This window comes from Saimiri boliviensis, chromosome 7 (assembly GCF_048565385.1).
Source record: "Saimiri boliviensis isolate mSaiBol1 chromosome 7, mSaiBol1.pri, whole genome shotgun sequence".
NCBI lineage: Eukaryota > Metazoa > Chordata > Mammalia > Primates > Cebidae > Saimiri > Saimiri boliviensis.
Window position 1 is genome coordinate 123,386,298 of NC_133455.1, and position 24,565 is coordinate 123,410,862.

A 24,565-nucleotide genomic window follows, 5' to 3' on the forward strand; every position below is an offset into this window, starting at 1 on the left:
GCAGATGAGATGCCAGGCCAAGGCTGGGTAATTACCCACTGGTTCAGACTGCAACGATCTCCTTAGAGAACAGAAGAAGGCCTTCCCCTCTGGGAGAGGCCACGTGCCTTTTGCTGTGGCTCCTCCAAGGTGATCAGTGCTGGGGTCAGAGGGGAGAAGGGGTGAAGTGGGGTCAGCAACTAGTCCAGCCCCTCATTTTACAGATGGGAAAACCAAGGCTCAAGAAAGGCCAAGAAATTTGAGTAGAGTCACAGAGCTGGCTGGTTGCAGAGCCATACGTGGCTCAAACCCCGGACTCCTGATTCCCAGTCTCCTACTTCCCAAAGTTACATGCTAAGCACCTGGACATCCCGTTAAAATGCAGATTCAGTGGGGCTGGGGGCCAGACTTTGCCTTCCCAAGATGTTTCCAGGTGATGCCAATGTTGCTGGCCCACAGACTCCATTTTGAGCAGCAAATCTCTCTGCTGTTGCCTGGAAGGATACAGGGATCCTTAAACTTAGCCTCTGACTACACTGAGGCTCAAAGTCTCACTTCAGCCAGACAAATCCTCTAAGACTGACAAAGATACTTATTTAAAATATTAATAATTATTATTTTGACATTCATTGAATATTTATATGCCAGCACTGTTCCAAATACTTACATGCATTATCTAATTTAATCCTCACAGCTCTGTGAGATGGATCCTACCCCTATCTTGCAGATAAGGAAGCTAAGACTCAGGGAAGTTAAGCAACTTGTCCTAAGTTGCACAGCTAGTAGGTGAAAGAATCAGTATTCAAAGTCAGTTCTGTCTGATTCTTAACTAGGAAATGGCTTCATAAAAATATACCCTTTAATTCTTTCCTTCTCTGAACTTTGGGAGCCTCTCTCCAGAATGTTCTTAACTATCCTCCAGCCAAACCATGTTTCCCCAATGATACTGGGCCTCAACTTCCTCATAATGCAGAGTCCTAAAAGTCTTTTCTCCCCAGATCTGTGTATATGTAATGGACCTCAACAAGCTATTTTTAGAGTTAAGGTCGGGGAGGCACAGGATGAAAAGGAGATGGGACTTACAATAATGTATAAATAGATGATCTACACAGCAAGACACAGGCTGATCTCTTCTTATCCAATTAGAGGCTGCATGCTTGCTCTAAGACCATTTCAGCATAGACTCTGAAACCGCCTTCCAGGCTTTGCTAGAAGTGTCTGAATAGAGGAGCAGGTGGCCTGTGGAACTGCCTAGCCATGGGATTGTTGAGGATTCCTACAGAATATGAGCAAATCTCTGGGTGTGGGCCAGATTTCATAGCAGAGGCATGGGGCAGGGCCTCCTCTGTATACTTCCAAGCCCTACTCAGATCCAGCCCTGTGTTTTGGCCTCGCCTTCAAGGTTATGAACCATCCCTAGTTATACCACATCTAAGGCCATGTTCACAAGATGCAAGCTCATGGCTGTCAATGTGTTAAAGAACTACGAACAGCACAGCACCGATAGCCATGCATTAATTCTCATGAAGAGACTGGTATCCAGCAGGCTTGCCTCAGTTTTGTGATACACGCGCCTGTTCTGACTCTGGTTCAGTTCTTCAGCAGCTTCTTCGATTGTTGTTTGACTTGCCTGGTCCTGTCTTCTGGAGAGGCCATGGAAGCAAACAGGACAGACGGAGACATGAGGCCATGATGGGAGATAGCGGTCAGGAAGAGGGACATTCAGCAGGACTATAGATCACCTTACCACACACACCACCTCTGCAAAGTGGACTGATCTGGCACTGGGGAATGGCCCCGTGTGCCGGGGCCTTGCTGCCTGGAGACAAGCGGAGGGATTTTTCTTCTGGTTGCGGGCACCTGGCTAGCTCACCCCGAGCCCTGGCTCTGCTGTTTACAAGCTGTGCCTTCCGGGGCATACTACTTAAACTTTCTGGGTCTCCATCCCTCCACCTGCAAAGTGTGCAGATAATAAACGTGCAAAATGATAACCAGTCCCTGCTTCAAAGGATTGTGGTGAGAACTAAATTAACTAGTGTACGAAAAGTATTTAGAATACGGCCTACCATATAGCTTATCAAGGTGAGGGAGAGCTTAAAAATACACATTATCGTGAGAGACATAGGGCCCGGTCCCCACTTCGGCAGACAGCAATAAGGAGTCATCACAGAATGTTTTGGCAGGAGACCTAAGAGAAAGTGCACTGTGTATCTCTCTTTTTCACATATAGTTACAGAAAGCAGCGGACGCTGGGGTACCCACCTTTTTAGGGCACACTCCAGTTCATTCTTCTCCTCATGGGCTTCTTGGAGCTGAGAGAAGATTCTGGTCAGGAAATCTTCAAAGTTGGATAGTAAATGAGGCTCATCCTTCTTCAGCTGCAGCCAGAGCTGCTTGACATCACTTTCACTGCAAGAGAAGGGACGTTCATGTAGAAGCATGGAAACAAGGCTCCGTGGGAAATACAGAGGTTCCCAGATAGGAAACTGACAGCCGGAAACAGTGCCGTCAGAATAAGTATAAAGATGACCGTAGCTAACGTGGACTGAAGGCTTGCTGCATGCGGGGAGACTCATGGATATCAGCTCATCTTGTCCTCACAGTAACCCTACGAGGCAGGAGCTGCAATTACCCCATTTACGGATGAGGAAGCAGGTGAAGAGAGGTGGAGCAAGCTGTCTAAGATCACCCAGCAGTAACTGATGGAGTCAGGGGTCCAGCTCGGGGCTGTCTGACTCCAATGTTGGCTTCCCTCCCCATCTCGCTCTGCTGGTTCCGTTCTCCCATGTCCTTCACGACGGGCTCATGGGGTTGAGCATGCTCAGAAACATGCTCAGGTGCATCTCCAAATGCCGGGAGGAAGACAGGAGGATGGGAGCCTGGTGCGTATGAGGACACATGCTATGGAGCTAAAGGAGAGAGCTTGTTGCCCCCCAGGAAGGATGGTCCTCACTGCTGAGAGGTAGACCTGCCATGTGATGGATGGCAGAAAGCAATTGTCGCTGCAGAAAGGGAAGAGAATATGCAGCACCCCACTGGGGCCTGGTGGCACCAGGGATGACTGACAGGCAAAAAGAAGGGAAAGAGCGAGTCTGAAAGATGTGCTCACACAGAAAGACAGGGTGAGAGAGATTCGGGAGATCGAGGGCTGATAGACAAAGGCACAGAGGCACGTGTGTACACAGCTCAGCGACGGAGACACATGGGCTCAGGCTGAAACCCAGGGAGGGAATGAGGAGGAGACACCCTGTTCTCCCTTTCTGGAGAAACTAAAAAGTTTATAGCCTATGATCAAGCTAAGTTAAACATAAATCTGAAAGAGAATAGGTTTTAATTCAATAGAAGTTAACAATTTCTCACAGCTAGCAAGCAATAGAGTGTTATAGTATCAAGTTCGAAAGTTACATAACAATAAAAGTAGTATTCAAGTGAAATTTCATAGGCTATTTTATTACAAATAACCTATTCAACTTTATTCTAGCGAAGTAGAGAATAAATATAAATCTTATCCCCCAAACAATCAGGTTTTTGATTTTTTAAGTTAACAGGCACATGTATATTTTCCAATACTTTTTTCACATTTATATAACAAGATGTAATAACTAGCTCAGTTCACTGTCTTCTCAGTCTTTTGTTACTTAAATATTCACTCTGTGTCTTAATCTTTCAAATTTATGGCTATTGAAAATATAAGTCCTTCACCTCCTTCCATCCTTTCAATATAATTACATTTTGACTTTCTTGTTAAACTTTGAGACTTTATGTAATGCACATTTCACATTTAATTAAGGAAAATCACTTATGAACATCGTTTTATGAGAATAAAGTTATCTATATGCCTATACTTTTCTTGAGCTCTTTCCAAAATTTGCTGGTCCATTTCAGTCATCTGCACCTTGACAATCTGTCACCAAAATTCATGTTGGCTCCCCAGGAATCCTCAGGATGAAGAATAACATTATTTGTGCTAGTGTAATAAGCATTATATTTTAGAAACTTTCTTCAGAGGTGATATTTGACAGCGCTATACTAGCAATGCTCCTGTGGCATGGACATTACTCTCTACGTCCTGCAGAGAAGAGGCCCAGTGAGAAATGGGTGGTGACCTCCCATTCCTGTGGCAGGTTTCCCTGCTGTGGTCTGAATGTTTATATCTCCTACAAATTCATGTGTTTAAAGCCTAACCCCCAACATGATGGTATCAGTGGTTGAGGCCTTTGAAAGAGGTGATCAGATCTTGAAGGCAGAGCCCTCATGAATGGGACTAGTGCCATTGATACTGTGTTCTGTAATCAGCATTGTTTTAAAACTGTATGCTAATTCCCAAATATGACATGAAATAAATGTGTATACTATTATGACTACATAATATACTATTATGACTCCTTCTCCAGGAGGATGTGTCGCATGGTCACCAGGAACAGTCTCTGTGCTCTGGCCTCCTGTTCTTGGAGAAGCTGAGAAGCTGAGTCAGGTGTATAACTAATGAGCTTCCCACCCACCTGTGCCCTTTCCACTTGCCTAGCTGCAACCTCTGTGATCCACACCTGCTCTAGCCCCTTCTAGGCACGCAGCAAAGCTGCTGTTGCTGCTGGTTTTGAGTCGCACTTCCTGTGCCTGTGCAGCACCCCCACCAAGATCTTTCCTACGCCTTTGCCTGTCCCTTTCTTGCCTGGAACACACTCTGCCAGCCTTTCCCAATTCTGCCACAGTTTACCAAATTGTTTGCTAAGAAAATCAAACACCGCATGTTCTCACTCATAGGTGAGTGTTGAACAATAAGAACACATGGACACAGGGAAGGGAGCATCACACACTGAGGTCTGTGGAGGGGGATGGGGAGGGACAGCGGAGGGTAGGGAGTCGGGGAGGGCTAACATGGGGAAAAATGCCACATGGGGAAAAATGCCAGATGTAGGTGATGGGGATGGAGGCAGCAAACCACATTGCCATGTATGTACCTATGCAACAATCCTGCATGGTCTTCACATGTACCCCAGAAACTAAAATGCAATTAAAAAAAAAAACATATATATATACACACACACACAGAGATATACATACATACATACATATATATATATATATATATATATATATATATATATGTAATTGACAGAGCTTCAGCCTGCAAATCGTATATAGGTCTCTTCTCTCTTTATCATTTTCCACCACAGCCCCTTCTTTTCCCAAGCTCAGAAACATCAGGGCATTCTCACCCTGCAGGAAACACACACCCAGCCCAAGACCTAGAGACCCCAAAACAAAAAGGCCAAAGGCAAAGGGTAAAGGGGCAGAAGGTATTACATGCTTTCAGGCCCTCTGACTGGTTTCTACTAGCTATACATCACATTTTACTTATTTTATTTACTTAAATGTCAGGGCTTAGATCCATGTGTCTATTCCAAAGCACTTCTCAGGAAAAAAAAAAAAGTGTTGGGGGCAATTACGTTTTGTTTGAGGTCCAGCCATCTCAAATGTTCCAACTAGTGGCCTGCTAAGAACTGGTTAATTTTCCACCTTGGCTCCTGTACAAGCTTGGTTTGCTGTGGACACAGTGTGCAGATGCCTCCATGTGACGGGCTTTTGCCAGGAAGGTGCCCACAGCTGGGGCAGCTGGGGGGCACGTAGCTCTAGAGACCCAGGAGTGGCTCTGCTGGAGGTAAAGATGCTGGGGCAGCTGACAGTGATAGGAAGCCTTAGGGAGAAGTCTGTGAAAAACCCTGAAGGCATGGGAAAGCCTGATGATGTGTGAGCGTCCCCTGGGGAGCCAGGCTGAGCCAAGGACTTGAGGATGATGCCCTGCGGGTGTGAGGAAGGTAGACGGGGTGGGAGAGAAGGAGAATGGGAATGTTTCCTAAAGAAAAAAAAAATGTAAAAAGCAGAGACAGAGCCCAACACACGGCCAGGTCATCACAAAGGACAGGCCCCAGTTAGCAGCACCATGGGCAGGGACCAGCACCACATGGTTAATAAATGTTAATTGTTGAATGGGCACAGGAAGAGGTTTCTAAAAGGCTGGTCTCCATTCTATAAACCACCGTCACCACTTACTCTTCCAAAACCTTCTGGGCTCCAAGTCTGTCCATCAGCATCTGGAACTGGGCTTCCTCGTCTTCATCCATGTCTCCCAGACCCTCCTCCCCTCTGGACTGATACACCTGCTCTTCGTGGTGTTGGGCCACCTGCTCACCTGCATCTTCCTGACTTGGGTTATTCTGGCTGAAGAAGAAGTGACCTAGGGGGTGCAGGACACAAGGATCTGAATCAGACCGTACCCACCCAGGAACAGCTCGGCCTTCTCAGCTGCCAGGGATCACCGAAGGTTCATCTGAGAGAAGGACAGGGAAAGCCCTTCCAGTCTCAGGTTCTGGGTCTTTTCCACTTCCACAAGCACCCCACCAGTGATGCTAGAATCTAGGAAAGGCATAATGCAAGACAGGTATGGTGTCTCCTTTGTGGTTCTCAGTCTCTTAACATCTGGCTTAGAATGCATCTCTTGTTGATTTCTTCTTTAAGCAACAAGGCCTTTCCCTCCACTGCGTTCCAGCACCCTGACTGCAGAGGCAGTCCTCCGAGTCATGCCCCCGCTAGCATCACTAGACTTCGCATCTACAAGCTCCCTAACGGTTTCCAGTGTACTTTCTCCATACTCATGCTGTCTGGTATTACAGCACTCTGTCTTATCCTCCTAAGTGAAGCAGAAGCTCCCGAAGTTCAGCAAAGGCATCAGATCCTTCTAAGAAAATGACACGGCCCCGCACATGAGGCAGATGTGTGGTAAAATTTGCCTTTGATGTATCTGATAGGATAGTGTGTCTGGTTTCTTTATATTGTTCATAGATCTCAATTTTCCTTCCTCCAGGTTACCCTGAGAAAGGCTAGTCCATTCAAACCTTTTAGAAATTCCTCTGATAGCTGTTATCCCTCAACCTGGAAGATTCAGCCAGACTTGGGTAGGAATGAACCATCCAGTTGTCCCACTTTCTGGCCACTTTTCTATCCAGGCAGAAAAGCAGAGGCGCAAATCTCCTCTCAAACCCCCCTTTTACGCCATGCCTTCTACAGAGCTTCTGTCCATCTCCCTTGCCAGTCCCAGTGGGAGGAAACTTGGTAGTGACAGTGCAGGGGGCACTGAACAAGCAGCAATGTAAGCAGTTGGGACAGGCATGTGAGGAGGCCCAAGCGATCCAGAGCCTGGAGACTCTGTACCCCAGGTCCCTCAAGGAGGGCAGTAAAGCTTTACTACGTGCCCCACCAGATCTAGAAGAAGCCGGAATACACCTTATACAGCATTAGGTAGACCCATAACCCTGAGGTCCCCAGCACCCATCAGAACTTACTAAATCCAGTAGTGAACTCCTCTGGGGTCAGATAGCCATTGCCATCAGCATCCAGGGCATCAAACACATCCTCCAGTTCCTCCAGACTGAGCGGTAGCTCCTTATGCAGCCTCTGAAAACAACCCAGAGTGTACTGGTTAACGCTGACCCTCACAGTGGGGGTGACCTGGGACTGCAAAGCCTTCTTTCAAAACATGTCTAGAGTTCGGCGCAGTCCTACAAAAACCAGTAGCAAGATTCTGCATCCAGACTGCTTCGCCATCCCTCTCCTCCTTTGCATGTTAGCACAACTACCATTGATTGGGTGCCTACTAATGTACTAAGCAATTTGCTAGATGATTTATAAATAAATATTCAATATGCATTTATCTATCTATCTGCATTTAATTCCCATGACAACGCTTTGAGCTAGGCACTATTATCTCTGTTTTATAGATGAAGTTTGTGGTGCCATCCCCTGCTCCAAAATCACATGGCTAGTAACGACATAGCCAGGAGTCACATCCAGTTCTGATTCCAAAGCCAGCACTCTCAACATCTGTAAAGGACTCAAACGGTACAGGACCAAATGCTTTCAGGATAATAGCCATAGGCGTGGTGTTGTAAAGTTAAACGCGATCACGAATGTTTAACAGTGCCTGCACAGAGAATGCATTCAATAAAAAGCAGTAGGGAGGCAGAGAGACAGAGAGAGACAGAGAGAGACTGAGAGAGATTCACGGCCCACTGAGGCCGCTCAAGGAGTGCACGGCAGAGCCAGGCTTCAAACCCTGTCTTCCCAAGTCCCCTTTCCCCCCCCATTCCATGATGCAGGTGTGGATCATTTACTCCTAGAGTCCTCTCCTGCTGGAGGCCCCTGGTGTCCCAGTGCCTCGGCACTGCATTTGTAAGTGTCTGTGGATACACATTTTGGTCCCTGAGCTCTGAGGGGATGTGGGATAATTCCCCTGCATACCTCTGAATGACCCACACCCAGGACCCACATCCAGGTTCCACTCCTGCTCCCTGCTGACTGATAAGGAATTCCTAATAAGATGTCAACTGCCATTGGCTTAAGGCATCAAGCCCCCAAGAGTAGCTGTGTGTTAGAGGGGACTGGACAGGACGGTGTGAGGAGGTCATCGCCGGGCTTGAGTCTAGAACAGACTCAGACCTCACAAGGACGGAAGGGCAGAGACCAATTGATGGGTTCAGGAGCAAAGTAGCTGAGCTGCTGCTGCTCTCTTCTGGCCTTCCGCCTGATGTGCAATGGCCTGAGGCCAAGGCTAATTTGCATAGTTGAAGCAAGTGTCTCCTTATGCCCAAATTATCTGGGTGTCCAAATGAGAACTCCCCAGAGAGTTCTCAGCCTGGCCAACATAGTGAGACCATCTCTACAAAAAATAAACAAAAAGGCTAGCTGGGCACAGTGGCGTGCATCTGTAGTCCCAGCTACTTGGGAGGCTGAGGTGTGAGAATCACTTGAGCCCAGGAGATCGAGGCGGCTGTGAGCCAAGGTGACACCACTGCATTCTAGCCTGGGTGACAGAGCAAGACCTTGTTTTAAAAAAAAAAAAAAACTAAGATCAGGCCCAGTGGCTCATCCCTGTAATCTCAGCACTTTGGGAGGCCGAGGCAAGCAGATTACTTGAGCTCAGGAGTTTGAGACCAACCTGGGCAACATGGCCAAATGCCATTACTACAAAAAAGGGAAAAATAATTAGCTAAACATTATATCAGCCAACCATCTCCCTTCCTCTCAGTTACCTAAGGGGTAACTATGCAAAACTGCCAGTGTGGAAGTGACTGACAGCCGAAGAGAATGAACACAGGGCTTTGTAGGAAGAAAGGTATAAACCAACCCAGCAATATAAAAGCTGGCAGGTGGGAAAGCCCATAACATAACTGGCAAGAACACTTGGCTTGATCCTATGGCAGTTTTAGCTGATACGCCATAAAGCTTAATTTGGCAGGTACATGCATTAAGGGAGACTACGACGCATTACAAAGTGGGAAGACAGGCTGACGTGGAAGCCATTTGGAAGAATTGAATTAAATATGAATGGGCTTTTCAAAAATGGGAGGAGAGTGAGAGAGTGTGCAAAGATTCTAGAAGTACATCTGCTTAGCATTCAGCAAAATCTCTGACGTATCAACAATCCATAAACCAGCTGTCTCAAAGGCTACAGTAGAAGAATACGGGGTGAGGAGAGAGTCGATTTCGCAAGCAGAGATTCTATTAGCTTCACTCGAAATCAAAAGCATCACGCCTGAGGTATGATAAAAGCTCAAGCTCCTGTCACGCTCACGTTCCAGTCCTTCCTTGGGATAATCCTTCCTCCTTCCCCACCCTCAGCCTAGGATTGCCGGATCTGATTCAAAATGTGGTCTCTCACACTGGGCTGGAGCTACAGATGAGCTGCCAGAAAATTCCAGAGATCAACGGGACCCTCCTCCACATGCCTTTCACCCACACACCCCATACATCTTTTTCTCGTTGGCATGAACCAGGAGAGGCTAGTTCGCAGCTCACCCTAGGCATCATTCCTGAATCTCGCAGCACTTCCAACCCCAAATCCTCCCGTTGTCTAAGACCAGTCCTTCTTGTCTACAGCTGAAGCCAGTTTCCTCCTTCTGTTCTCAGTGAAGATGGGGAAAGCAATATTATAGGTTTCAAGCAATTCTCACTCTTCATGTCCCGGCAGATTAGTGCTGAGCGCTTCTTCAGCCTTCTCTGCAATGCTACTACACCTGATTCTTTAACCTTGTTTTCCTGGCCCTCTTTGAGAAATCTTTTAGTCTCAATAACCATAATTATCTCTTATTTATCGCTCTGCTCGGGGCCTGCAGAGTCATGGAGAACCAGCTTCTTCTGGTATGGTCCCCTGATACTATTTACATTTTTAACCAAGTGAGATAAGCAGGGTGCAGGGCAGTGAGATTATTTATTCCACTGTGCAACAGGCCTGTGAGGCGCCGAGATTTGCCTAAAGTCACAGCGGAGACCACAGCTGGGAAAAGAATTGATTTTCCGACCAGGGCTTGAGCAACTGTCTAATAGTTCTCCAGTGCATTCACTCTGTAATTCCCTCACCTTCATTACCTCCCACCCCCACCCCCACCAGCACCACCAAAATCATAACACAAAGTCTCTCTTGCCAGCACCACCAAGACCCAGCCTTCCGGAGATCCTGCTGCACTCACAGCATTTTCCCACACCCAGAAGGGCGGACCAGGGAAACAGAGAGGCACAAGGAAGCTCTCAGCTTCCTATTCACACTGCCCGTGGCCCAGGAGCTCTTGAGAACTTTGTGGCTCAACACCAGCCTCACTCTTCCTTCACTCTCGGCTCCTGCATCACTTCCTCCGTAAGGCCCTTGCAACTCCCCAGGTTAGGTCAGGTTATACAAGCTCCCCAAACTACATTTCTCCTCTTCATAAGTCTTATCTCCGTGAGCATTTTATATACGGATACATGTGATTAGTTGATGGATGTCTGCTCCTTCAGTGCTCCCGGAAGGGGGACCTCATTCGTTAGGCATTGTTGTGTCCCCAGGATCTAGCCCAATGCTGACAAATAGGGACTACTTAGGTAAGTGTTGAAGGAAGGCGTAAATAAGTGCTTGACTAAGAATGGCAGGAGACCCTGAGCTCCTATGTAGAGTGCTGGTCTACACCTCACACCTCCGGATCCTGACCAGCCCAACTGCTGATTCTCAGCAAGACTTATAGTGACTGGCAAACTTCCAGGACCTGGAACATGAAGCATCTACAGCAGCAGTACTGAGAGTTCATGCTCCAGAGCCGCGGGAAAATGATGTCTTCTGTTGCATTCCTGCCAGACTCCGTTACCTTCCTGGTCACCAGCCCAGAAACATACCTCAGGTAGCTTAAAGCATACGGTCGCATAGCTTCAAACACGCTTCCATGACATTTTTATTAAGGAGAAAATCAGAGGATATCCATGTTTATGTCCAGAATTACACTGTTCGTCCTTCTGGGGCATCCACAGCATTCTTTTCAGACCCCCATTCCAGCACCAACCACCCTTTTCTCTGTGGTACAGCTCAGCTATACCAAATCGCTCCAGGACAACCTTTATCTGCATTGGGCCTTGATGTGCTTGGCTTGGGCTGATTACCTGGTATAGGCCAGAGTTTCTCAACCTCTACACTACTGACATTTTGGAGAGGACAATTTTTTGTTAAGGGAGCAGTGGAGGGGAAAGTAAGGGAGGGACCATCCTGTGTCTTATAGGACATGCAGCAGCATCCCTGGGCTTTGCCTGCTAGATGCCAGCAGCACTTCCCTCAGCAGTCGTTTCAGTCAAAAATGCCTCCATACCCTGTAAGCAACATGGCTGTGCTTTGGTCAAGGAGAGACCAAGGTAGAATGTTCACATCCCGCGTGACTCAGTGAGTTTAGAGCACAGGCATGTAACTCCATTTGTTATCACCGCCACACAGCCATCACAGGAGAAGGCCATCACTTGGCTCCAGGCCACTATTGTCTGTAAAAGGCATACCTGCCCAGCTGACACTGTGCAGGTGTGCTTGTGCCCAGAGAAAGTCAGAGCTGTCTTCTTTGTAGACAGACACTGGGGAGCCAGAACACACGCCCAAAGAGAGACAGAGTTAAGCTGCTGACCCTGAAGGCAAGGAAGAGCCAGGCACATGGCTGTGTGTGGGAGCTGCAGCCAAGACAGGGTGGACTGTGTGAGAAAGCTGTTGATGAGACCTGCTGCTGGCTAAAACCACGTTCACCTGACTACGGCGCCTCGAGTCTTCTTTCTGCTCATCCACCCACTCCTCCAGACCTCAGCACAGGATGGAACCTAACCCCAAGCATGACATTTGGCGTAGTCGTGAAAATGTCACACTGCCTTATGTCCTCTAGGAGGCAAAAGTGTCAGGATTCATGTAGACTGTACACAGAGAAGAACCTTCCACTCATGTCCAGCTCATATCCGGCAGCTGGATATGAGTGAAAGGTTCCCTTTCCAGCAGAAATGCCCATTTCTTTTCTCTAAGACAGGATAGACAACTTGCATCTTAACGTTACAGTGTGATGGTGCAGCCATCGTATAAAATTGTACGGTGTCTCCTCAAAACCTTCACAAAATAGGATTATCCTATGATCCAGCAATTCCACTTCTGGGCATGTACCCAAAAGAATGGAAAGCCATGTCACCATTATTCACAAATAGCCAACAGGTGGAAGCTACCCAGGTATGGACTGACACAGGAATGGAGAAACAAAATGTGGTATATACATACAATGGAATATTATTCAGCCTTTAAAAATATTCTGACACATGCTACGATACGGATGAAACTTGAAGACATTATACTAAGCAAAATAAGCCAGTCACAAAAGGACAAATATTATATAACTCCACCTATGTAGGATACCTTGAGTAGCCAAATTCAGAGACACAGAAGGTAGAATGGTGGTTGCCAGGGTCTGGGAGTAGGTAAAATGAGGACATTGTTTTATGGGTCCAGAGTTTCTGTTTTGCAAGGTAAAAAGAGTTCTGGAGATACACGGTAACGGTGGTCGTAGAAGAAAATGAATGTACTTAATGTCACTGAGCTGCGTGCTTAGAAAATGGTTACAATGGTAAACTGTATTTTACCACAATTAAACATGATCACAGTGCAGAGGACAGCAGGGACTAGGCTGAGACATGGTTCATGCACAGTGCATTTCCAGGGATTTCCAGGTCCCAGTCTCAGGGCTAAGTGTGCTACATGCTTAAGCTCATTCAATTCTCTTTTAACGCTGGGAGGTAGCTATAAATAATTCACAGCTGAGAAACTATAGTCTAGAGGGGTTAAGAGACTCACACAAATTCATGTAACTAATAAGTTGCAGATTGAGGATTAAAACCCAAGTTAATTTACTACAAAAATCTTCGAAAGTTTTCTAGTTAACCTAAATCAGGAGTTAGCTAGCTTTTTCTGAAAACAGCCAGAGTGCATATTTGAGGCTTTGTGGGTCATTCAGTCTTTGTCACAACGACTTCACTTTGCCACTGCAGTGTGACAGTAGCCATGGAAAACACATAAAAGAATGAGCACATCTGTGCTCCTATAAAACTTTACTTACAAAGACAGGTAGCGGCTCAGATTGGGTTAGTTTGCCAACTCTCAGTGACTCTTAAGTTTAGCATAGACAAGAATTCTGGGCCGTGTTGGGGAGGCAGGTGCTTGGTGTTGGTAGACAATCCTTTTACGCCTCCAAAAAATCAGGGAAACAGAGTTTTTGAGGCTCCAGGTTTTCTCGGAGAGATTTCCTGCCCATCCTCTCCCCATCTCCTTCTCCCTGCTGATGGAGTCTCTTCACGCTCTCTGCAGCCTTATCTTCTGTCCTTTCCTCTGAGGCAGGACTGACTCAGCCCTGCATGAAGTTTCCAGGGTACTGCACCAGACCTAACCCTGCAAAGCAACATCTGCCCCATTTCTGTCTGGAGAGGTCCCCATGAAACCCAGAGAGGTTCCTCATGGAGGACAGGGTGACACCTGAGGAGTCACTAGGGAGGCAGAGGACTGCCTAAACTCTGTTAATGCAGGTCAATGTCCATCATCTGTTGTCCCTGGAGCAGAACATGTGTACAGGGAGCCTCAAGCAGAAGACCGCTGTGCTCCTAGTCTGAGTGCAATCCACCTTCGGCTCCTCCTGGGTTTCTCCAGGTTTCTCAGGGACCCCTAGTAAAAACAGCTCAAGCATCCTGCTCTTTCTTCCTGTGGTCCCTGCTTTATCTGGATGGGCTGGCTACTTACTGGTAAGCTCAGATCACGTGGCAGTCTCCCCGCCCCCTTGACAATTGTGAAGCCAATTACACCATCCACAAATAGTTTTTTGTAATAATAAGAAGAAAAACAGCCCTAGAGGAGGGACTTACTCCTCTCATTCCATTTTCCCCTTCCTTCCTTTTTTCTTTCTTTTCTTTCTTTCTTTCTTTTCTTTCTTTGTTTCTTCCTCTCTCTTTCTTCCTCTCTCTCTCTCTCTCTCTCTCTCTCTCTCTCTCTCTCTCTCACTCTCTCTTTCTTTCAACTTTTAAGTTCAGGGGCATATGTGCAGGTTTGTTATATAGGTAAACTTGTGTCATGGAGGTTTACGGTACATGTTATTTCATCACTCACGTGTTAAGACTAGTACCCATTAGTTATTTTCGCAGATCCTCTCCCTCCTGTCACCCTCCACTGTCCAGCTGGCTCCAGTGTGTGTTGTCCCTTTCCGCTATGTGTCCATATGTTCTCATCCTTCAGCTCCCACTTATAAATGAGAACATGCATTTGATTTTCTGTTCCTGAATTAGTTTGCCCAGGATAATGGCCTCCAGCTCTACCCATATGCCCACAAAAGATATGATCTTGTTCTTTTTTATGGCTACAGAATATTCCATGGTGTATATGTATCACATTTTCCTTATCCAGTCTACCATTGATAGGCATTTAGTTTGATTCCATGTCTTTGCTATTGTGAACAGTGTGCCGTGTCTTTGTGTCAGAATGACTTATATTCCTTCAGGTATATAGTCAGTACAGTAATGGGATTGCTGGGTCCATGGTAGTTCGGTTTCTGGGTTTTTGATGAATTGCCACATTGCTTTCTCCAATGGTTGAACTCATTTACCCTCCACCAACAGTGTATAAGTGTTCCTTTAGCTCTGCCACCTTGCCGGCACCTGTTATTTTTTGACTTTTTAATAATAGCCATTCTGACTGGTGTGAGATGGCATCTCATTGTGGTTTTGATTTGCATTTCTCTAATGATTAGTGATGAACCCCTTTTCACATGCTTGATGGATGCATGCATGCCTTCTTTTGAAAAGTGTCTGTTCATGTCTTTTGACCACTTTTAAATGGGATTGCTTATTTCTTATAAATTTAAGTTCCTTATAGACGATGAATATTAGACTTTGGCAGTGCATAGTTTGCAAACATTTGCAAACATTCTGTAGGTTGTGTGTTTACTCTGTTGATAGTTTCTTTTGCTGTGCAGAAGCTCTTTAGTTTAGTTAGATTCCGTTTGTCAATTTTTGCTTTCGTTGCCATTGCTTCTGGCATCTTCATCATGAAATCCTTGCCCATTCCTATGTCCAGAACTGTATTGCCTAGGTTGTCTTCCAGGTTTTGGTTTTTCTTTTTCTTTCTTTTTTTTTTTTGAATAATTTTAGGTTTTACATTTAAGTCTGTAATCAATTTTGAGTTAATTTTTGTATACAATGTAAGGAAGGGGTCCAGTTTCCATCTTCTGCATATGGCTAGCCTGTTATCCCAGCATTATATTTATTGAATGGAGAGTCCTTTCTTCATTGCTTGTTTTTGTTAGCTTTGTCACAGATCAGATGGTTGTAGGTGTGCAGTCTTATTTCGGGGCTCTCTACTCTGTTCCATTGGTCTATGTGTCTGTTTTTGTTTCAGTACCATGCTGTTTTGGTTACTATAGCCCTGTCATATAATTTGAAGTCAGGTAATGTTATGCCTCCAGCTTTGTTCTTTCTGCTTAGGATTGTCTTGGCTATTTGAGCTCTTTTTTGGGTTCTATATGGATTTTAAAATAGTTTTTTTCTAGTTCTGTGAAGAATGTCCTTGGTAGTTTGATAGGAATGGTATTGAATCTATAAATTGCTTTGGGCAGTATGGCCATTTTAACGACATTGATTTTTTCTGATCCATGAGCATAGAATGTTTTTCCATTTGTTTGTGTCATCTCCAATTTTTCTGAGCAGTGTTTTTCAGTTCTCCTTACAGAGATCTCTCACCTTCCTGGTTAGCTATATTCCTAGGTATTTTATTCTCTTTGTGGCAATTGTGAATGGGAATGTGTTCCTGATTTGGCTCTCAGCTTGGCTGCTGTTGGTGTGTAGGAGTGCTAGTGATTTTGTACAAAGTCCTGAGACTTTGCTGAAGTTGTTTATCAGCTTATGGAGCTTTTGGGCTGAGACTGTGGGGTTTTTAAGATATAGGATCGTGTCTTCTGCAAACAAGGATAGCTTGACCTCCTCTCTTCCTAACTGGATATCTTTTATTTCTTTCTTTTGCCTGATTGCTCTGACCAGGACTTCCTATAGTACGTTAAATAGGAGTGGTGAAAAAGGGCATCTGTGTCTTGTGCCAGTTTTCAAGGGGGGAGTGCTTCCAGCTTTTGACCATTCAGTATGATGTTGGCTGTTGGTCTGCCACAGATGGCTTTTATTATTTTGAGGTATGTTTCTTCAATACATAGTTTGTTGAGAGTTTTTAACATGGAGAGCTGTTGAATCTTATCAAAAGTCTTTTCTGCATCTATTGAGATAATCATGTTTTTTGTCTTTAGTTCTGTTTATATGAGGAATTACATTTTTTGACTTGTATATGTTGAACCAACCTTGCATCCCAGGGGAAAGCTTACTTGATCATGGTGGGTAAGCTTTTTGGTATGCTGCTGGATTTGATTTGCCCATATTTTGCTGAGGAATTTTGCATTAATGTTCATCAAGGATATTGGCCTGAAGTTTTATTTCTTTTTTTTTTTTTTTTTTGTATCGCTGCCAGGTTTTGATATCAGGATGATGCTGGCCTCATAGAGTGAGTTAGAAAGGAATCCCTCTTCCTCAATTTTTTTGAATAGTTTCAGTAGGAATTGCACCAGCTCTTCTTTGTACATCTGGTAGAATTCCACTGTGAATCTGTCTGGTCATTGGTGGCTTTTTTTTTTTTTTTTAGATTATTTGCTATGGATTCAGTTTTAGAGCTTGTAATTTGTCTGTTCAGGGATTCAATTTCTTCCTGGCTCAGTCTTAGGAGGGTGTATGTATCCAGGAATTAATCAGTTTCTTCTGAACTGTACGTAATGCCCTTCTTTGTCTTTCTTGGTTTAAAGTCTGTTGGTCTGAAATTAGGATTGCAACCCCTGCTTTTTTTCTATTTTCCATTTGCTTGGTAGATTTTTCTCCATCCCTTTATTTTCAGCCTTTTGGTGTCATTGCAAGTGAGATGGGTATCTTGAAGACAGCACACCAATGGGTCTTGGTTCTTTATCCAGCTTGTCACTCTCTGACTTTTAATTGGGGCATTGAGCCTGTTTATATTAAGGTTATTATTAACATGTGTGGATTTGATCCTGTCATGATGTTAGCTGGTTATGCAGACTTGTTTGTGTGGTTGCTGTATGGTGTCACTGGTCTGCATACTTAAGTGTATTTTTGTAGTGGCTGGTAACAATCTTTCCTCTTCATGTTTAGTTTTTCCATCAGGAGCTCTGGTAAAGCTGGTCAGTGGTAACAAACTCCCTCAGCATTTGCTTGTCTGAAAAAGGATCTTATTTTTCCTTCATTTATGAAGCTTAGTTTGGCTGGATATGAAATTCTGTGTTGAACTTTCTTTTCTTTATGTATGTTGAATATTGGCCCCCAATCTCTTCTAGCATGTAGGGTTTCTACTGAGAAGTCTGCTGTTAGTCTGATAGGCTACTGTTTGGAGGTGACCTGACCTTTCTCTATAGCTGCCTTTAACATTTTTTTCTTTCATTTCAATCTTGGACAACCTGATTACTATGTGTCTTGAGGATGATCTTCTTGTGAAGTATCTGACTAGGGTTCTCTGCATTTCCTAAATTTGAATGTTGGCCTCTCTAGCTAGGCTGGGAAAGTTCTCATGGATGATATCCTGAAATACATTTTCCAAAGTGCGTACACTCTCCCTATCTCTTTCAGGGACACCAATAAGTCATAGAGTTGGTCTCTTTATATAATGCCATATTTCTCAGAGGTTTTGTTCATTCCTTTTCATTCTTTTTTCTCTATTCTTGTCTGTCTTATTCCAAAAAGCCAGTCTTCAAGCTCTGAAATTCTTCCCTCTGTTTGGTTTATTCTGCTATTAATACTTGTGATTGCATTATGAAGTTCTTGTAGTGTGGTTTTTCAGATCTATCCCATCAGCTACATTCCTTTCTATACTGGCTATTTTGTCTGTCAGCTGCTATATCATGTTATTGTGATTCTTAGCTTCCTTGAATTGGGTTTCAATGTATGCCTGCATCTCAGTGATCCTCATTCCTATTCATACTTTTTTGTCAGGTCAGCCATCTCAGCCCAGTTCAGAACCCTCTCTGGGGAGGTAGTGCACCTGCAGACACTCCGGCTTTTTGAGTTGTCAGAGTTCTTGCACTGATTCTTTCTCATCTTTGTGAGCTGACATTTCTTCAGTCTTTGAAGTAGCTGATCTTTGGATTTTTTTCTTTCTTTTATTCTATTCAATGACCTGGAAGGTTTGATTGTAGTATAAGGTGGGTTCAGCTGACTGACTTCATTTCTGGAAGATTTTAAGAGGCCATTGCTCAGCTCCCAACTCCTGAACTGTGTGCTCTAACTCTGGGGGACTTGTATCAGGCCCTGTTTTTTTCTCTGGCTCCTCAAGGTTAAGAATATACTGTGCTGTGGGGGTGGGGGTAGGGTGAGGGTGCTTCTGAGCCACTGGTCACTGTGTTACAATGGGTGGTGTCAGGCAGCCAAGGCTTTTTGCAGACCGGTGGCAGTCAGATCTGTTTTTCTCCATATGTGCCAGCTGCAGCAGCAGCGGCCGCATGGTAGGGTGCACACTCACTGGCTGCCGCAGGGTGTTAGTAGGTGCCAGAGTGTCTGCTTCTGTGTGAGTGTTCATGACAGTGATGAAGGTAGCACAAACTGTGAGTGCCTGTGTGCATAGTTCTGCTGGTGGTGGTGTTACATGAGGGTGGGGCACTGGCTAGTGCAGGTCTGTGTGCACGCTCTCCACCAGGACCGGCAGGGGTGATTGCTCAGGGCAGGGGAAGGGTTTGCTGTTCTCTGTACCTAGTTTCAATTCCATGGCGGTGTTGGCATCAGAGTGGGGCACTGGCAAGGGTGTGGTTGGCTGGCTCTGTGCCCCCAAAGGCTCCAACTGCAATGGTGGTCTGGCAGAGAAGTAACACAGAGTGCACTCCCACCACAACAGTGGCAGAGCAGGGTGCATGTACATGTGAGTGCTGGCAGGGCAAAGAAGGCAAAACCCATCTGCACACACATGCACTGGCAAAGCGACGTGGGGTGTTGCTGTGGGCCTGGGGGAAGCTGCAGTGTGGGAAGAGAGCAGGCTGGCTGGTGCACGGCCTTAGGGGCCACCCTACTGGAGCTCTCTGCCAGTCAGCCAAAAGTCCACCAGCACAGGAGCCATGATACAAGCCCCCAGAGCACCTGCTGCTGCTCCACAAGCAAGCATATCTGGGCTGGGTTCCTGGGAGAGGCTGGCAGATCAAAGGGTGCTCAGGTCAGACCAGCCCTGTCTTATGGACAAGACTGCCCTGCAGAGTTCAGGTCTGACAGATCATCTAGGACTAAAGTCTCCTATGGAAGCAAGTCGAGCATATCTTGTAATGGATATCTTGTAAAGCAGGTCAGTGGTAACAAGTTCTCTTAGCACTTGCTTGTCTGAAGAGGATCTTATTTCTGTTTCATTTATGAAGCTTAGTTTGGCTGGATATGAAATTCTAGGTTGAAATTTCTTTTCTTTATGTATGATGAATATTGGCCTCCAATATCTTCTGGCTTGTAGAGTTTCTACTGAGAATTCTGCTGCTAGTCTGATGGGCTTCCCTTTGTAGGTGACCTGACCTTTCTCTATAGCTGCCTTTAACAGTTTTCTTTGATTTCAGTCTTGGCGAATCTGATTATTATGTGTCTTGAGGATGATCTTCTTGTGAAGTGTCTTATTGGGGTTCTCTGCATCTGGCCACGCTCTCCTACAGATGTTCCCACATCAAACCCTCTGGGCTCTGCATCAGCTAACGTGGTACCTCTACTTCTCTAAGCACTTTTCCCTGCCACTTTGAGTGTCCATGGTGGTTGAGGGGTCTCTTCCTGCTGGGGTTCCAGGGGCCCATGGAGAGAGTGGGTTGCTCCTTGCCAGTTCAACTCAGCAATTCCCCTGGAGTTGTTGCGGGCTGGGAATGAGTCCCATGCATGGTAGCCGCATGCAGGATTCCCAGCTTCCTCCCCTTTCGGCCTAGAATTCTGTGTCTTCCTTCCATCCACTCTCAGTGCCTTCCCTCTGAAGACCTGTTAGGAGTGCAACAGTCATCTTGGTCCTTCAGTGGCAGCTGTTCCACCTAGCTGCATCTATTGGCCATGTTGGCCAGCATTCCATTCTATTTTCCAAAAAAATGCAAGCTGTCCATGACTTTCTTCCCCCTTGACTTCTCCACTAGGTCCTCAGCCTCCTGTGTTCTCCCTTCCACTTGGCACACGGTGTCTCCTTCCTTGAAGACCACTTTCTGCTGTCAAGGACCTTTCCTGGTTTCTGAATTTGTGTGTATATGAAAAATGTGAGGCCGGGCACGGTGGCTTATGCCTTTAATCTCAGCACTTTGGGAGGCTGAAGCAGGCGAATCACGAGGTCAGAAGATCGAGACCAACCTGGCGAACATGGTGAAACCCCATCTCTACTAAATACAAAATTTAGCCGGGCATAGTGGCATGTGCCTGTAGTCCCAGCTACTCGGGAAGCAGAGGCAAGGGAATCACTTGAACCCGGGAGGCAGAGATTGCAGTGAGTGAGCCAAGATTGCATCACTGCACTCCAGCCTGGGTGATAGAGCAAGACTCCATCTCAAAAAAAAAAGAAGGAAAGAAAAATGTGAGCTCTTCCCCTTCCAGTTCCCATAAGGCTCTGCTGGGAGCCTAAGGTAAAAAAGGTGGTGGTGGCCAGGCCCAGGACGCTGGACACCAACCAAAGGGGGTGACCATATGCATACCACAGCCCCAGGTAGAAGTGACAAGCCAACAATACAGATGCCTGGAGGGCCTGCTCCAGGAGAGCCCAGGGACATGGGGACTTACTGAAGAGGGCCAGAGTTGACCATGAGGAGCCATTTTTATTCTTCTTCACGCATGTCCCCAAGCCCATCTTCCTTCAGAGGTGGCCAGTGGAAGCAGTCAGAGATGGTGGTTAAATGACATGACATGCTCTGTTCTCTCTCTTGACAGCCCTTGCTAGCTTAAGGAACTAAATGTTTCAAATGCTTCCCTGTCCACAGGTTCAGAAAAAACTTCAGAAAATTAAGTAGACGGCAGAAATAAATGCCTTGGATACCAAGTTATCTGCCTGGTGTCTTGTTGGCACCTATGTCCTCCTGACTGGATCAGGAGTAGGACTGGGGAGGAAGGTTGAGTCAGAATCTCTGGGACTTTATGTTTCTGACTATATTTCAAGTCAAATATGAGTGACTTCTTTAAAAATTTATACCTAGTTTAAATTCCCCATGCCTCCTCCTCCCTTCATTAAAGAGCAGGGCTCAATGAGAGTTAATTAGGTTATATACAGCAAGAGAGCTGAGTTACACAGTACATGTGGCCCAGAGCTGACCCTCTATAAATGTGAATTCCCTTTTTTTCCTTTCTAGAGGGAATAATCAAAAGTTAAGCCTGATTTTAAACCATTACCACCAGCTACCGCTACTGCAGACCTGTGAATGCCAATTATGAAGTTCACAGACAGGGTTTTGTCAAAGGTTTTCTCAAAACACACTGAATCTGGCCTTCCACACGGAGTGAGGCTTTGGCGAATGGGTTTCGGTGACAGAAACTTACTGGAGGAGTCATCACTGCAAAGAAGGGTGGGCTGAGCTGGTGCTGTTCCTCAGGTCTTTTCCCTCAATTCGTGCAGTGGTTGCACAGTGGAATAGCTCTTGGAGAAGCATAAAAGCACCATCATTTGGGGCCAGGGAGAGAAAGAACTGCCACACTTCACCTTGGGTCACAAGGCTTCTTTCTCAGCCTCACACCTCACAGCTCACGTGCATGAGCAGAATGAGGGTCTACATTTCATTGCCCAACTTTGACATATTCTGAAAAACTAGACTTAGAGAACCCAGACGTTGCACTGCCTCCCACAGCACAGGGATGCATCCTTTCCAAAACTACTCTGATGGAGTGAGTGACAGAAAGACAGAGGGGAAAAGAGCTGCTTTCAAAGTACTCTAGTGGAGTCTGTGTTTTATTCACCCATGTTCAAGTGAAATCCTGACGACAGCATAAAGGACTTCAGTTAGCCACTGAGAAGTTTTTGAAAGTAAAGAAAGAAAGGCACCGGACCAGGAGTGGGCAAACTCTGCCCCTGGGCTAACTCAGCAATCCCCTACTTTGGTATGGTTAGTGAGCTAAGACTGGTTTTTACATTTTTAAACGGTTGAAAAGAAATATCAAAAGAAGAACAATATTTGGTGACACATGGAAATGATATAAAATTCAAACTTCCTTGTCCATAAATAAAGTTTGATTGGAAGAAGGCACCCTCATTTTTTTCACATATTGCCTATGGATGCTTTTGTGCTGCAGCGGCAGAGACGAGTAGTTGTGATAGAGACTGTGAGGTCCGCAAAGCCGGAAACCTTTATTCTCTGGACCTTTATAAAAAGGCTGCCGGGCCCTGCAGTATGCAATGGTGTGTGCTGATGCTCGGCTCACCATCTCTCTGGAGAACCATGGCCTAGTGCAGTGCTCGGGTTTGAAGGTGAGAGATGGATAAAACAACGTCAGCAATGCCTTCCTCCCAGGTGGTGACACCTGACACTGTACCTATTCCCAAGGCATACACAGCAGGAATGACTTTGTTATAACTCAAGTTGGTGCCTTTCTACTCTCAGTTTCAGAAGGCTCTTCCCTGTGTCTTACTTAAGTCCCTCATGTTACTATTATCATTTCCCACAGTCTCAGTGAGTTACTAAGGCAGAGAAGGAAACAGCCCTGGAGTCTGACAGCAAGTAAAAGCCAGAAAGAGAACAAATCCAGGAGGTCTGGCTCCTAGCAGAGTTTGGTCAGACACTCCTTCCAAGACAGAACTGATGGCATCTTTTCTGTTAAGCATGTCACCTCCCATGGGACAAACCCTAACCCGAGACAGGAAGACATTTGGCATTCTCAGTGGGCAGGCTTACCTGGAACCCCACTTACCTGCATGTCCCTCCTGGCGATGAAGCCTTTGCCTTCAGCATCACAGGTCTGAAAGAATTCCTGTGCCTTCCTCAGCATGGCTAGCTGGCCCAGCGCCTGCTCCTGAGTCTCCCTCTGCTCCAGGCTGTCCAGGGGATGCAGGCAGGCTCCACTCCCCTTCGGCTTCTGGCCAGACCCCTGACCAGGTCTCTGGGGTCTGGAGACTACCCTTCCATCAGGGGTGGCCATCCAGATTAGTCAGTTTCTTGAAGTCTTTTTCAGAACCTGATTTTGGAAGATGGGAGAGAGAAGTCAGTGTGGTGGGTTGGAGTGAGGCTGAAAAGAACGAGAGGGAAGCACAGAGCCGCTCAACAGTGTGTCCAGGCATCTCTTAGCAACCACCTCTTAATTAGCAAAAGCCCAGGACAAGGGGAAAATACGCCACCACTAATAGATCAGCAAGCCCATCAAAGGGAGAAGGGAAGAGTGTGGAGAAGACAGACATCTCCAGATTGAAAGGATATGGAATAGGGGAAGCCTGAAAACAATTTCTCCCAATTTAAACAACAAAACAACAACAAAGTAGACCCCAGTAGACCAGCTGCCATTTACAGAGAGTTTACTCAGACACCATGCCATGGCCTCTATATACAATTTTTTCATGTAATTCTCACACCTCTCTGAGATAGCTATTATCATCTTCATTTTAGCAATGAGAAAACTGAGGCTCAGAGAGGGTTGAGTGACTTGCTCGATATCATGCAGCAAAATCACTACAAAAGCTGAGATTTACATCCAAGCTTGCATAGCTTGTATGATCTTAACCCCACTCTGTCCCGACTCCTCAGCATTGCCGAGGATGGAAAGCTCCCCTCAGCCAGGTGCACTTGTTCCTACATCATTCACAGTCAAGTTCTTGGTGAGCTCTTACCCAATGTCATAGACCTCTGCCACAGCTGTGAGCTCTGCAGTTTACATAGGAGAAAACGGGCCCCAATCCATGTTGCACAGGGTTTCCCAGGCCTGGTTTGGTGATGTCCAAGGCTGTTTTCAGCCCAAACCAAATCACAAATCATACACCTCAATCAGACTCTAAAAGACTACAATGTGATGTGGAAGAGAGCATACAGAAACCTGGCTTCCAGTCTGGACTCCACTGCTGCTTATATGACCTTGAACAAGTCAGTATCTGTCTGGGCCTCAGCTCCCTTATCTGTATGAGAAGAAGACTGGACCTGTTTGTCTCTAAGGTCCTTCCTAGTTCTGATCATCTGTAAGTCTGTGAAGTCCCACATCACAAAATGTTATTAATTATAAATGTTATTAATTAAAA

The 24,565-nt window shown here is 45.8% G+C and overlaps 1 protein-coding gene across 7 annotated transcripts in view; it reads right to left on the minus strand.

Annotated features, from left to right (window-relative positions):
- CRACR2A (calcium release activated channel regulator 2A) overlaps window positions 1-24,565 on the minus strand; it is a 136,403-nt gene that overhangs the window by 57,797 nt on the left and 54,041 nt on the right. For all 7 annotated transcript variants that reach the window (XM_010330035.3, XM_074403403.1, XM_074403400.1 and 4 more), the window contains 4 exons: window positions 23,254-23,517; window positions 7,323-7,434; window positions 6,034-6,217; window positions 2,242-2,388 (listed from right to left, as the gene is read on the minus strand). In XM_010330035.3, coding sequence (XP_010328337.3) covers window positions 2,242-2,388; window positions 6,034-6,217; window positions 7,323-7,434; window positions 23,254-23,481 — 671 coding nt within the window. In that variant the 5' untranslated portion in view covers window positions 23,482-23,517. The remainder of the gene's footprint in view (window positions 1-2,241; window positions 2,389-6,033; window positions 6,218-7,322; window positions 7,435-23,253; window positions 23,518-24,565) is intronic.